Below are 15,094 nucleotides of genomic sequence, written 5' to 3'. Positions count from 1 at the left end.
GAAAAATCTGACTTCTAAATTAAGGTAAGGAAACCTTCTTTTTTTATGGAGAAGGGGGGTACGGATCACGTGGTATTAAGTGATCACCGCCGCCCACATTCTCTTACCACACCAGACGAATCCCAGGAGCGTTGCCGGCCATTAAGGAAGGTGTACGCGCTTTTTTTAACCCCCCACCCAGGTACCCATGTTGTATCGCCACGGAAACATCGCACAAGAGCGCTTATTCCACAGCTTTGTTTATTTAGAAGAAAGCTCCTTGAAAACCGCACTGTGGAGGAACGCTACTCATCCAGATGGTGGGGATGATATCCTAATTTGTGGTGTGTCGTGCGAAGGGGGAATTCGGTGGCAGGTATCAGGTGAAACAGCTCTTCGGAACACTCCCCTTGATAAAAGCGAAAGATGACACACAATGAAGCGACGTCTCTACACAACGCCAAGTTATCTAACACAGTCTCTATAGTGCTTAAAAGGAGGCTCCAATCATGAGTTTTGATTTATGTAGAAACTTGATAAAGAAAATAAACATTTTGTATTTATATTTTGTATTTGTATCTAGCCGTTCACAGAGCACTGGGTCATCGACAATTCGAGCAGCTCTGCGTTGCACGCAGTCAAGTGGTTAAATAATTCCTTATTAAACGTCCCCATTTAGCTAAGACTGTAATCAAGGTCTATTATTACGAAAATGGCGGTCGATATAGGTTAGAGTACAAAGCGATTAGTAATAATTATATGTATAATCAGAATTGCGTCTCGCCTGTTCTCGACAGCTTTAGTACACTCTATTGAAACTTTAGCAAAGTTAAACACAGCATACAGCTTTGCGAAATCCATTTCAATATTAATATTAGGTCCTGATGTTTATACTGTTTTAAAGGATTTATGGATCAAATAGTTCTTTGAAGTTATTCTTTTGGCGCGTTACGGAAAAATTATCAAAGTGAATTTTACGATGCGCGCGCACACCGTCACGCAAATTCAACACTCTGACGTTAGCTAGCCAACTAGATCATTAGTTTTTTTTTATGAAAATAAGGGACGAGATGAGGAGGTCGTTCTGATGGTAATTGATACGCCCTGCCCATTACAATGCAGTGGCGCTCAGGATTCTTGAAAATCCCCAAAAGCACAACAGCTGCACTCGTCACCTTGAGACATAAGATGTTAAATCCCATCTGCCCAGTAATTTCACTAGCTACGGCACCCTTCGACCGAAACACAGTAATGCTTAGACATTACTGCTTCACGGCAGAAATAAGCGCCGTTGTGGTATCCATAATCCAGCCGGTATCCTGTCCAAAGGAGCCTCCCACTGGTCTATGTATCATACTTCGGCGCTTCAAGCCTCTTGTAACTCATATAATGTCTACTGAATTACAACGAATAGATAAGATAATATGACCAGACGTTTTAAGAATTAAGCTGTACATATCATTAAGAAATTTATTATAAACTAGCTGACCCGACAGACGTTGTTCTGTATATAATAAATAGAATAATGTTTTTTTTTATGAATTTGGCAATAATATTTCATAACATCAAGAATTATTTCGTAAAATATGCACTCTGTTGTTGTTATGAAATTGTTTGAAACGTACGATTTATCAAACTACATAATACACAAATAATTCAAGACCAATATTAGCCAAATCGGTCCAGCCGTTCTCGAGTTTTAGCGAGGCTAACGAACAGCAATTCATTTTTATATATATATAGATTATTATTATGATAAATGTTATATAAAAACGACTAATTTGTTGTAAATATTTGTGTTGTGTTAAATATACCAGCTGGTTTAGAGCCAAATGGTATTATCATCGCGATTGCAAGCGTCCTGATGGAATGACGAAGGTGGCTTGGGCACAGGGAAGGGCGCTGGTGTGGGACGCGACTTGCGTCAACACTCTGGCTCCTTCTTATGTCCAAGTGACGTCAGTTGATGCTGGGGCTGCTGCTTCGAATGCCGAAGATATAGATAAAGTATATTATTATGATGTGAATGATCACTTACTGGAAGAAGTGCCATTTCTTGGTGCAGGGGGAGGCGGAGGGCGCGGTGCTTCTTCATGTGCTGCGCCCGCGCCGCCCGGGGGACTGGCCACTGCAATATAAATAAATATTATGTGAATAATTATAATTGTGAGGCAAATAACTTGAGAGCGGCTGAATCAATTGGGTATCTTTTTGTAACAGAAGACCGAGGAAGGCTTTTATAAGAAGAAAAATGGATAAATCAGCCCAAAAATAAAACCATGGGAGTGCTGTTATGAAAAAGTGACAGATACGAACTTGTACGATTACGTATGTATCGTCAGGAAATAATTGGTTTTTGTAATAGTAACAGTGTCGAGAGCTATCAAAATCGGTGCTGTAGCACAGAGTAGGTTTCCCTACATTCTTAAGAATGGTATCTTGATGTCTTGTGTAGATGTTTTGACACCTTTTTAACAAAAGTATGGCTCAGTCACTCCTTTATAGCTAATACTCTAACAAACCATCACTGAAGTCGGATAGTGCCCACGTTGCACTCTATCGACTAATTGGAGGAGGAAGGACTTCCTTTGAGCTTTGTGCATAAATACGGTCATTATGTTTGTTTTAAAATGTTGCTCAATTGTAAAAACAATCTCATCCGTAAAAAAAAATTCTGTGACCTCCTCTTGCGTACCGCTTCAGTAGTATTTTCAATTTTACCACCCTATTCTTTTTTATAATATCAGTTAATAAATTACCTCTTAAAGGCTGCATGTCCTAAGTCATCTTTTAAAATACGCGACATGGTTCTAGGTGCTATCTTCATCTCCCGAGATAAAATCTTTTGCATTCGGATAGGATTTTTTCGAACTCTTTCCCTAACTGCTTTGACCACCTTTTTCGTACGAACACTACGTGGACGTCCAGATCTTTTTCTGCCACAAACAGAGGAGGTCTCATTGTACCTATTAATAGCCCGGAACACAAATATTTTACTAATATCAAGCGTATGGCTAGTTTTAAAAATTGCATTTGGTTCCACAATCACTTTGCGTAATGAAATCACAGCGATTCGGTTCTCTTTATCACCCCTCTCCATTTTAATATCGCAAAATATTGTACAATGAACTCAATAAACAATCATATAAAAATGACAGATTCTAAATTCAAATGAAAATTGTAACCATATTCATGGCTCGACAGCATAAGTACATATTTATTGTTTATGTATATTCACATTCATGTTGGTATTTTTCGAGATGGGAAAATCTCGCAAAACTGTTACCGTTACAAAAACACTTCATTTAAAGTATATCCTGCACTGAAAATACACACGTAATTGTTCAAATTTTCATTTCTGCCGGTACTCCCGGAGTGCCAGTGTTTTTCTAGTGTACAATTATTGTTTCATGAAAGTGCTAAGAGAGTACTACAAACCATTTTATAAGCAAACACGAAATACAGCCTTTGAACTGGCATTACTGCGCGCATCCCTCCTATAATATTAAAAATGTAAATGGAAGTTTGTTTGGTAGGTATCACGTCTAAACCACTGAAATGATTTTGATGAAATTTAGTACAGAGATAGACTAGAGCTTGGAGAAGAACATAGGCTACCTTTTAATCTTGAAGAAGAGTGGTTGATTTGGAAGGGTTGAAATAGGGGGTGGAGGTATATATGGAAATTTTTCATTATTAAAAATGCCACCATGAAACTTTGTTTCTAGGTACTTAATAAGAATTAAATAGCGTTTTTGAAATGTCACCCTGTGTAGGGTTGAAATATGGGATAAAAGTAAAAAAATAAAACGCTTAAAAGTATCTAACAGGAGTAGATACTTTAAGAAAAAAATAGTTTTTCACATGGGAGACTTTATTATGGTTGTGAGTATCAAACCCGCAAAATTTTTGTGATTTGGCAAATAATGGGAAAACAAAATAAAGTAATTCATAAAAATGTAATAAAATAAGCAATATATAGGTAGGAACAGCATTTTTTATGTGTATTATTTGCAATGTTTTTTTTTAATGAAAATAAGGGCGAGACGAGCAGGACGTTCAGCTGTTGGTAATTGATACGCGCTACCCATTATAATGCATTGCCGTTCAGGATTCTTGAAAAACCCAATAATTCTGAGCGGCACTACAATTGCGCTCGGCACCTTGAGACATAAGATGTTAAGTCTCATTTGCCCAGTAATTTCACAAGCTACGGCGCCCTTCAGACCGAAACAGTAATGTTTACATATTACTGCTTCACGGCAGAAATAGGCGCCGTTGTGGTACCCATAATCTAGCCGGCATCCTGTGCAAAGGAGCCTCACTAGTAAAGTATTCTAAAAACTTAAATTTTGTGCCCAATCAAATTGGAATATTTACAATTCCACGCGGACGAAGTCGCGAGTAAAACCTAGTTGTTATCATACATTAATACCATTATTATATCAAACACAAAGAAAACATTTCGGAAATAAATCTATTTGTTGTCATAATGTTATTTACTTTCTACTCAATAGTTGTCAAGAAGCGAAATTGAAAGCTCTTTCGATTCCTTGTGTACGGAGCTATATTTGGAAGAAGAAAATATTGAGTGATCTTCATAATGACGATTTTTATGTATTGATAGTTAAACAATATGTCGTGTTTTTAAATTGATAACCTTCAATAAGTTAATTTCCTAATATGCAATTATTGGGGTTGAGCAGGTTATCAACTGTAAAGTAGATCCTGTAGATGAAGCCACAACCTGAGAGTTGAACAAAGCCAACAATATTTTGTAACGATACGTTACTCGAACGGTTGGCTTAGTTGGTTAGAGCACCGGCACGGAACGCCGGAGGTCGTGGGTTCGAGACCCGCATCGTTCATAAAATTTTGTTTTTCAAATTTTATTTGTGTATTTATAGTTCGACGATAGTTGACGAGATCAGACGACGGTGCGCCATCACCAGGTCTGCAGTGGAACAACTGGGAAAGATTTGGAGGGACAGGAGGATTACCAAGAAGACTAAAGTCAGATTGATGAAATGCCTTGTGTTTCCAATCTTTCTCTATGGAGCCGAAACTTGGTCTCTGAGACTGCAGGACCGCTGTAAAATCGATGCATTAGAGATGTGGTGCTGGAGACGCCTCCTAAAGATCCCGTGGACGGCATTTCGCACCAATGTATCCATCCTCAAAGAGCTTCGTATTAAAGACAGACTATCGTCAATTGTGCAACTAAGAATACTGAAGTTCTTTGATCACGTCTCTAGAAATGAGAACTCGATGGAGAGACTGGTAGTTCAGGGCCAGGTGGAAGGCAAGAGAGCACGCAGTCGATCGCCAACCCGCTGGATAGACGCCATCACAAAGGCTACTGAGTCCACCATAGTCCAGTGTACTCGCAACGCCTCTAACCGTCAGAAATGGAAGCACATCGCCAGGAGATCTACCCTCAGAAAGGATGTTGACCCACCGAACACTCCACCATGTACCTCGTCAGCGCAACCACGACCACTCTGACAAGAGTGTCCGACTAAGAAGAATTCATAGTTCAAAACATAAATATGTACCTATATTAAATAAACCAATGAGTTAACAAATTAAATTTTCAAAGCTCTTGCAAATCTAAGCAGTTTGTTATATTCTCTTTAAAGTGATAACTCTCCCTTTTGGGATTAATTACAGAAATAATATTTGAAAACATAATTTTATGAACGATGCGGGACTTGAACCCGCGACATGTTTAATTAATCCTAGAAGTGAGGGTTATCACTTAAAAACACAACAAATCAATCAGTTAGAGTTAAATCACTACTAATACACTTACCAGTAGAGGCTCAGCGGCGCTTATTTCTGCCGTGAAGCAGTAATGTGTAAACATTAACTGTTTCGGTCTGAAGGGGGCAAATGAGTTTTAACATCTTATGTCTCAAGGTGACGAACGCAACTGTAGTGCCGCTGAGAAATTTTGGGCTTTTCAAAAATCCTGAGCGGTACTGTATTGTAATGGGCTTGGCGTATCAATTACCATCAGCTGAACGTCCTGCTCGTCTCGTCCCTTATTTTCATTAAAAAAAACATACGTTATTAACGCGGAAAGATGCTTAATTTTGCGTAATATAGTCAAGCGGGTAAATATAATAAAACGTGTAATAACTAAGTGAATTGTAATTCATATTTTAAATTAAACGCATTTAAACAGTAAATTATTCACCAGTAATATATTTATACGGCTCTGACTGGATGAAAGAGCCTTCTTGCCTTCTTCTTCTTGACGACCCATATGGCCGAATGGTTAGTGACCTTGACTACTAAGCTAGAGATCCCGGGTAACAAAATCCCGGTAGGTGCAAACATTTATATGATGAATATGAATGTTTGTTTCCGAGTCATGGATGTTTATATGTATTTACGTATGTTTAAATAAGTATATTGTACGAAATATATCGTGGTCTTGTACCCATAGTACAGGCTATGCCTAGTTTGGGGCAGGATAATTTGTTTAAAAGTGTGTCAATATTATTATTCCATTATTACTAGCCGTTTCCGCCCGCTTCGCTGTGCGAATATTAAAAGGAAGGAATGTTGGAATTCGAAAATTAAGTAGCAATAAACCATCTCGGATAAATCTTGCAACAAATGGTGGTAGTTTCATGTCGATACGATCAGTGGTTTAGGCGTCAAAGAGCATCAAACAAAGACCATTTTCACTATATATATCTTAAAATAAGAATGGCAATTTATTTACGAAATAAAACAATTTCGTGAATCATTGCTGTATAGAATAGAATTATCGAAACGTAAACGAGTTCAATGGATATCTAACGAACCATGAACAGGCACAGTCTTCGTAATGATCAATATTTGAGCTACAATTTTCGACAATCTTTACCTTCAATATTGATATTAAATAAAAAAAAATTAACAAAAATACAACCGACTTCAAAAATACTATTCCAAAACAATAGATATAATATACACTAAAAAGTATAAAAATAATTGCGTATGTTTATAAGATCTAATCCATTAATCTTATTGTAGCAAAGATTATTGTTATTTTTGGAATCTGTGTCCTCCCGCTGCAGCCCCGCTCTTGCCTCTCGCCTCCTTACGTCGCACGTGCGACTCAAGCACATCTCACCTATAACTATGTATGTATGTAGTTATAAGCCTACATTGGCTGACACCGACTTTGCAATGGAGCAATGAACGTAAGCGCATTGCAATTTTATTACAGACAGAAATTCTGCCACAGATCGCACCCTTACTGAAAGGTGACTCAAATATCCGGATAGCATAATATAAAAGATTCGGCCTAGTATTCTTAATTTGCTCCTAAGAATTGAAGAGTTGCGCTACTTTGTCATGGATCCCATAATCAGAACCTAACCAAACTCTCAACAAACTACCTTTGAAGTATATCCTTTGCAATAAAAAAAATCGAAATCGGTTCGCGCTAAAATGAGTTACTCGTAAATTTGTTGCGCACATACTAATAGCAAATTTAAGACTTTTATGGTTTTCTCATAGTTGCCATTGTCCAATCTGGACCAAATAGGACCACAATGAAAGCACCAGCTTTCAAATAAAAAAAGAATTATCAAAATCGGTTCACTCAATCGAAAGTTCTGAGGCAACAAACATAAAAAAATACCGACCAATTGAGAACCTCTCCCTTTTTTTGAAGTCGGTTAATTAAATATAAATACTTATAAGTGCATATATTCATAGAAATTAAACAGCGTTTAATAAGTAATTTGACGTATTCCCGTTATGACGTGATAAGGTTTATATACTATTTTGAATAATTTTAACGCCGACATGCATAATGAAAAATTTAAATATTTTTGACTTATCAGGCATCTTAGCTCTCTTTAAATGTATAACAACTAGGAACTAATTTATATAATATATATAACGATTGTTTAATTGTTTTTATTAATCAGAAGAAAAAGAAAATGATTTAAATTGATATGTTCTTAATAAATTTTTGAAGTTGTAATTTTGCCTTTTTTGAAAAAGCTAAAAAACTTAAAAATGGTTCACTTGCATTATGAACATAGGGGTTAAAATTATTGCCTCTAGCTGTTAGGCAACGTATGGCGTCAAACAGGCCAGGTTTATTACTTTAGTGTGAATGACAGCTACGTCTTCACTCGCGTTACGTCAGTCACTTTCTTTAAGTATGCGTGCGTTTGCTAAAAATAGAGGCTAACAGTTTACCGTAATTCTTTTCAACGTTTTCACAGCTGTCACAGACTATGTAAGATTAATTTATATAATATATTATGCTGCCTTAATAGCTAGTTTGTTCAGTGTAAGATTTGGTATAGTTTAGTGACTTTATAGAGAAGAAGACTGTAATTCTTAAATTTAAAAATATTGTATTACAAATTACAAAAATATATTTCCAAAAAATTAAAATAACAAAAGATGAAAAACTGTAATAACTCGACAAGTAATAATTACAGAATTTTCTTGTAAAAGCGACTCAGCGGCAATTTTAATAAGGGAACAAAAGAAAGATATGATAAAAATATGTGTGTGTGTGCAAGTCACACACGGTAGAAATGAAACTACTGAAAAGTTCCTGATTAAAAATAGTCATTGAAAAGTATTGAAAAAATAAACAGTAGCTGCATGTAAGCTATATATCTTAATATATACAATATTTCTTTTGTGCGTCTGTTGTAACCGAACTGCTTCTAAACGGCTGGACCGATTTTAATGAAACTTTCATGTGTCTTCAGGTGGGTTGAGAATGGTATAGATTCACAATTGAACTACCTCCTAAACGGTTTGGTTGGCTTGGATCGATTTTGATGATTTTTTTGTGTTCCAGTGAATTTGAGATTGGTTTACATTCTCAATTCCGTCCATATAATATAATTATCCTGCTCATGTGTATGTTAATGAACTCCTCCAGATAGCTGGACTGATTTTCATATCTAAGACGTGTGTACAGGACAACGTCTGTAGCGTCCACTAGTATATTTATAAATACACAAAAAATAATTTGGATTATTGAAAACAATTTGAAAAAAGCAATATAACAATAACGAAATAGTATATATACTTTGTAGACTATAAGTGGGGACGAAACATCGCACAAAGAGAAGACCACATATACCTGTTTGTGTCTCTATCGTCTCGCGTTTTCGTTTCATGGAGTTTTTTACTTCAAAAATATTTGCATCAAACACGATATTTATATGTCTGCTTCGGTATAATATAAATCAAACTAAAACATAGCATGACAAGGGTTTGTCACAAATTGGCCACCTTCAGCACAAGTTGGTCTTCAGATGACGTCATACGCGTTGGCTATAGGTAACTTTGTAACACGACACATAATGTATACATAAGCATACAAATTGCACAGAACAATGAATATAGATAATGAGAAGACAAACAGAGGGTAATATCGCTAATAGTTTCATATTACATTAGCAGAAATCACGATCAATCAATCACATATATTATAAACATGATAGTATGTTTAAAGATATGAAATATAATGAAATAAAAAAAATATTTATTGAAGTAGACGTTACTTTGCGGAAATCCATATTTATCCAAATGTTTTGAGTTTTCTTTAGTGTTAATTTCGCCAATATTTGTCTTTAAACAATTCGACACGTGTTTCGCCTCTACACTCTCGTCTCAGTCTTCGTCAGACTTAGTCTGGTGCCAGATTTTCGGTGAGTCAACATGTCCTGAGGATGCCTCGTGTAGAGGCGAAACACAAAACATTTGGATAAAATGAAATTGTTCATTTTTGGAATAGGGTATGTCCAGATCTTAAATATTACAATGTGTCCTCTAACCAGCTTACATGAGAAACATGCAAAAACTGAATACTAATTTTAGTATTAATTAACACTATAAAAATTATTTACTAGCAGCCATTTAAATTTTCTTGCCTCGCACAGACACTTCTTGGAATCAATCACCGGCAGCTGTTATTCCGAACCGATACGTCGTTGGAACTTTCAATAATAGAGTGCTTGCCGCAAATGACTAAACGACTCACACGACTGTATAGAGCATCTTCTTCGTCGGATTACTCTTGACAGAGCAGTCGTGGTCACGTCGAACGACGAACGATTCTACGCCAGTTATCCCTGGCTGTTGCTTCTCTGGCACGTGTGTTGAGGGGAGTATAGGCTTTGATCTGGTCTGTCCAGCGCATAGGGGAGCGTCCTTTTGACTTACTGCCGTTGATCCTTCCCTGAACAACAAAGTCTCTCGATGGCATGCTTTCCACGTCGCGTGATATGTCCAGTATCTGAGGATACGGGCTCTGACTAAAGCCTTTCTTTCACCTTGAGTTCTTCAAATATCGAGACGTTTGTGCGGCGTTGTGTCCAAGACACTCGTTGCATAATGGCTATAATAGTATATCATCACTTTTAGAGTTCTCCTACGTAAAATGAAATAAAAAATATTACACTACATAGAATTCAATCAAATTATTACGACATTATACTTACAATTATTGTTATTTTTGGATTCGGTGTGTTCCCGCCGGGGCCTCGCTTTTGTCTGTCGCCTCTCGACTCCAAAAATAACAATAAACGTAACTACATTAAATTGTCGTTATAATTTTATTGACTTTTATGTAGTCTAATATTTTTCATTGGATTTTACTTAGGAGAACTCTAAATATCCATTTTTGAAGTCGGTCAATTATGAAGAAAGAAATAGATTTACAGTTTCATTGATAGATACGCGGCGAATCTCTGTGCGATAGATCGTGCAGAGCGCTGTATTAAGCAACTAGGTACTTAATGTTGGAAATATATTAAGTTCTATAGCTTAATATGTGATTCGCTGCACGTCAATATCAGCGTAAAATTTATACTATTGATTTTTACGGATTTGCTCGTATACTATCTAATCAAATTTAGATTGAACAAAGTTGGGATGAATGACCATATAAAACAATAGAGTACTTATATCATAAATCCAAAAAAAATAAAATAAAAAATATTCGAGTGAAACAATGAACAACTTTTAAACAACAATTTGTCCAATCGTCGTTAAATTCCACCCAACACAACAAAAAAAGGTGCAAAAAGCGAGGTGAAATAGAGGTGTCGGCGATATTCCTCGCGGAGAACTAAATCCTAGTTTACGTGGCTCGGTGGCGCGTGATTGCTACGCTACAATAAAAACGTCAGTAAACACGAAGGTGTGTGGTACAAGTGATAAGTTAATGTAGTATTCCATTTTAGAAATGGTTGGTAAGTTTTCGTCCTACTTAGTTCAAACATTTTGTCCCAATCAGTCGACAGAGTGCAACGTGGGCACTATCCGAATTCAGTGATAGTTAGGTTGGGTATTAGCTATGAAGGAGTGACAGCCATATTTTTGTGATAAAGATATCAAAACATCAGCGCACGTGTATCAAGATACCAATCTTGAGAAGGTAGTGAAGCCCCTTAACAATACCATGTTCAATAACCAAGAATGGTCCTTCCAGCAAGACTCAAAGTCAAAAAGCTCGGTCTACGCAGTCTTGGTTAGAAACGAACGTTTCGGACTTTATCAGAGCGGAAGACTGGCTGTCGTGTACTCCCGATCTTTATCCGCTGAATTATGATTTATAATCAGTTTTAGAGAGCATGGCTTGCTTTAAGCGCCATGATAATTTCCATATTATTCTTTATTAAATATTTAGGTCCAGTACCTAAAACAATCCGTACTAGTGAAGAATTTTCCCATGGAAAGAGTGCTTCGATTGATAACTGGCCTCAACGTTTAACGCACTCTATTGCAGCCATTGGAGACCACTTCGAATAAGCTATTTATATTTTAAATTTTATTATTTTTATGTACTCAACTAGCACAATGTAAAACAAAAAAAGAACATACCGACGAATTGAGAACCTCCTCCTTTTTTGAAGTCGGTTAAAAATAAAAATAGATGTTATTTGACATGTATTTTTTTTCCATATTTTTGGCAAGACTAGGTATTTATTTTAAACATCTTAAAACTTCTAACTTGTTCCATTCCCAAGAGGCAATCGTTCACTGGTCGCACAATCCGACCTCTTCGCTTCGAAATACTTAACCAATAAGTCTATAAAACAGATTTATATACAAACAAGCAACTTCAAACCTGTTTTATTGGGACTTTTAATGGGGATAGTAATCCTTCATAAAATTACTTTTTAAATCATTTTTAAACTAGACTCATTGGAAAATTTATTCAATGAAAAATTAAACGTATAAACAAAATACAGTGTGTGCTTAACACGTCATAAGTGAAGACTTTATCAAGGCTAGGTTAATAAAATGAAATACGACTTTTTTTGTATCTTCGTAAAATACTAATATTTAAAAGTATTTTCACTCATAAACGAGAGAGATACACATTTAAATAAAACCCTTTTAAAGTATTAAAACGCATATAATTGTAGTCCCCTTGAGAACGTGCTCTGACAAGGTACCGAAACGTCGGGGTAACAAAAATAATAATAATAATGTAGAGTTTAGGCAAAAACTAATATAAAAACAACAGTGGAAAAGTGTTTTTTTTAATGTTTAAAAGAGTAATTAAAATTGTTTAAAAGAGTATAAAAAAATATTCAGATTTGTAGCTCAAGCCAAGAGTAAAATAGATTTAAAATTTATTCAATTTTAAATCTATTTTACTTATAATTGTAGGTATCCCACTCTCCTTGCAACATCAGTTTTCGCGTTTATATTTATACCTTACGGAATGATCCTGAAAGGAGGCCATTAGAGGTCATTTCAAGAAGATAAAATGGCCAATCGACCTTGGACCGTGATTCGTGAGGTTTTATTACGATACTCACGTTTACCAACCGTAAGTTTTACAGGCTTTTTAACACAGATTCCTGAATTGCGTGTAGAATATTGATAGCTAGGTTTTTTATTTCTTTGATTTAAATGTATTTTATAGTAGGGAAATACTGGAGGTCTTGGGTTCGATATATGGCTTGTGCAAAACAAAATTGGGTTTTTTCTGTGAGGAACTTTTCAGGAGTGATACAGTGTCTGGATTGGTATGGATTTATATAGTATCAAGAAATAAAGCCAGTGAATTGTAGGTGTCTGTCTACCCCTGCAGAGATGTGGACTTTGCGACAAGTCAAGAAAAAAAAATTATGCTCTGGAGATGTGGTACTGGAGGAGAATGCTGAGAGTTTCATGGACCGAGTTTCGCACTAACGTCTCCATCTCTCTCTCCTCAAAGAACTTGGCATAAAACAACGCCTTTCGGTGTTAGTAGAGAGTCGCGTTCTTAAGTTCTTCGGACACGTGTCCCGGCTGTCGTGCATGACAAAGTGGAGGGCACCAGAGGGCGAGGAAGGTCCATGCACTGCACCGAACAAATTAAGTCTGCTGTGGTCGGTCCATTGAACGAGTGTACCAAACTGTTGGCCAGCAGAGAAAAGTGGCGAATACTCGTGGGGCGAATCACATCTGCCCCGAAAGATGTCACTTCGTGATGACCACGACCGCTCCTCCAAGAGTGTAACGAAGAAGAAGAAGAAGAAGTCTACACCTTAAGAAATACACGGGCGAGAGTCTTTGATATAATATGTATGTCATATTTGTAGGATGGAAAATAATATATGAACGAAGCGCTTAACAGAGTGGGTACGAGAGGAAATAAGGAAAATAAAAACGAGACGAGCAGGGCGTTCAGCTGCTGGTAAGTGATACGCCCTGCCCATTACATGAAGTACCGCTCAGGATTCTTGAAAAACCCAAAAATTCTGAGCGATACCATAATTGCGCAGGTCCGCGTCGCCTTGAGACATAAGATGTTAAGTCTCATTTGCCTAGTAATTTAATCAAGCGTCCTTCAGATCGAAACACAATAATGCTTACACATACTGTTTCACGGCAGAAATAAGCACCGTTGTTCTACCCACAACATAGCCGGCATCCTGTGCAAGGGAGACTGGTAATTTGACTAAGTAATAAAAATTAAAGGTAGTAGTACAATTGTGTAATAAAATATTAAGTGCCCATTCTGTCTAATTGAGCATATTTTGGTAAATACGTACTCTAAATATTTATGGACAAGGAAGGGTAAATTTTAGATGAGTGGATATACGGCAGGACGAACTCATTTGAATAACATCTGGCAACGAAATATTAACCCTTTTTATGAGAGTCGTAAGTACATCGTATAAATATTATAAGTTCTTTTCAGCCAAACACAGACGAATGCTGCAGGTGTTAAAGGTTTTATAGATTAACGGTGTCTGGGGGTGCTTTCTAAGAAATTTTAAGTGAATTTTAAATTAAATGTAAACTTTTGCTGCCTTGATGGAAGGTGAAAGTAGTAAAGGGAAAATCGGAAAATCTTTCGTTAGAAATTATCACTCCCAGGTATTTTTGAGAATTTATAAAGTTTTTTATGTTAATTGCCTCCTGGATCCATTCAAACCAGACATTCGAAAAACTGGAGATAGTTTAACGATTTATCATTTAGCGCCAATTCGGAAATAGTTAGCTGTAATGAGAAGAAGTGGCCAGAAACTCATTGCCACTGTTTCATATCGACGTTGATAGTTACGTTATTTTAGTAGAGATTTTAATTACAATCTATGTAAACTGATGTGATAAAGATATTCAAACGTCAAATACTCATACTCTATCAGTGGGAGGCTCCTTTGCACAGGATGCCGGCTAGACTATGGGTACCATAACGGTGCCGTGAAGCAGTAATGTGTAAATATTACTGTGTTGCGGTCTGATGGGCGCCGTAGCTAGTGAAATTACTGGGCATATGAGACTTAACATCTTGTGTCTCAAGGTGACGAGCGCAATTGTTGTGCCGCTCAAAATTTTCGGGTTTTTTAAGAATCCAGAGCGGCACTACATTGTAATGGGCAGGGCGTATCAATTTCCATCAGCTGAACGTTATGCTCGTCTCGTTCCTTTTTTTCATAAAAAAAACTTAATGAATTACACGAAGATGTTAAAAAAATATAGTTAATAAAAAAAACACTAGAGTTCTTGAATACAGTAAATGCCTTTATCCAAACAAACTGTAATTAAAAAAAAAGCAACTAACGATTCTTTATAATCGTTAATATAATATAAGATAACTTTAATTTTAACAATATGTATAGAGTTACCGAAG

The 15,094-nt window shown here is 36.5% G+C and overlaps 1 protein-coding gene across 1 annotated transcript in view; it reads right to left on the bottom strand.

Annotated features, from left to right (window-relative positions):
* LOC126969215 (dual specificity calcium/calmodulin-dependent 3',5'-cyclic nucleotide phosphodiesterase 1) overlaps positions 1–15,094 on the bottom strand; it is a 514,263-nt gene that overhangs the window by 71,864 nt on the left and 427,305 nt on the right. The window contains exon 3 of the mRNA XM_050814551.1: positions 2,018–2,107. Within this exon, the coding sequence (XP_050670508.1) occupies positions 2,018–2,107 (90 nt within the window). The remainder of the gene's footprint in view (positions 1–2,017; positions 2,108–15,094) is intronic.

The sequence above is a fragment of the Leptidea sinapis genome, chromosome 17 (genome assembly GCF_905404315.1).
Source record: "Leptidea sinapis chromosome 17, ilLepSina1.1, whole genome shotgun sequence".
NCBI lineage: Eukaryota > Metazoa > Arthropoda > Insecta > Lepidoptera > Pieridae > Leptidea > Leptidea sinapis.
Note: the sequence above shows the minus strand (reverse complement) of the source record. Positions and strands in the feature narration are given on the sequence as shown.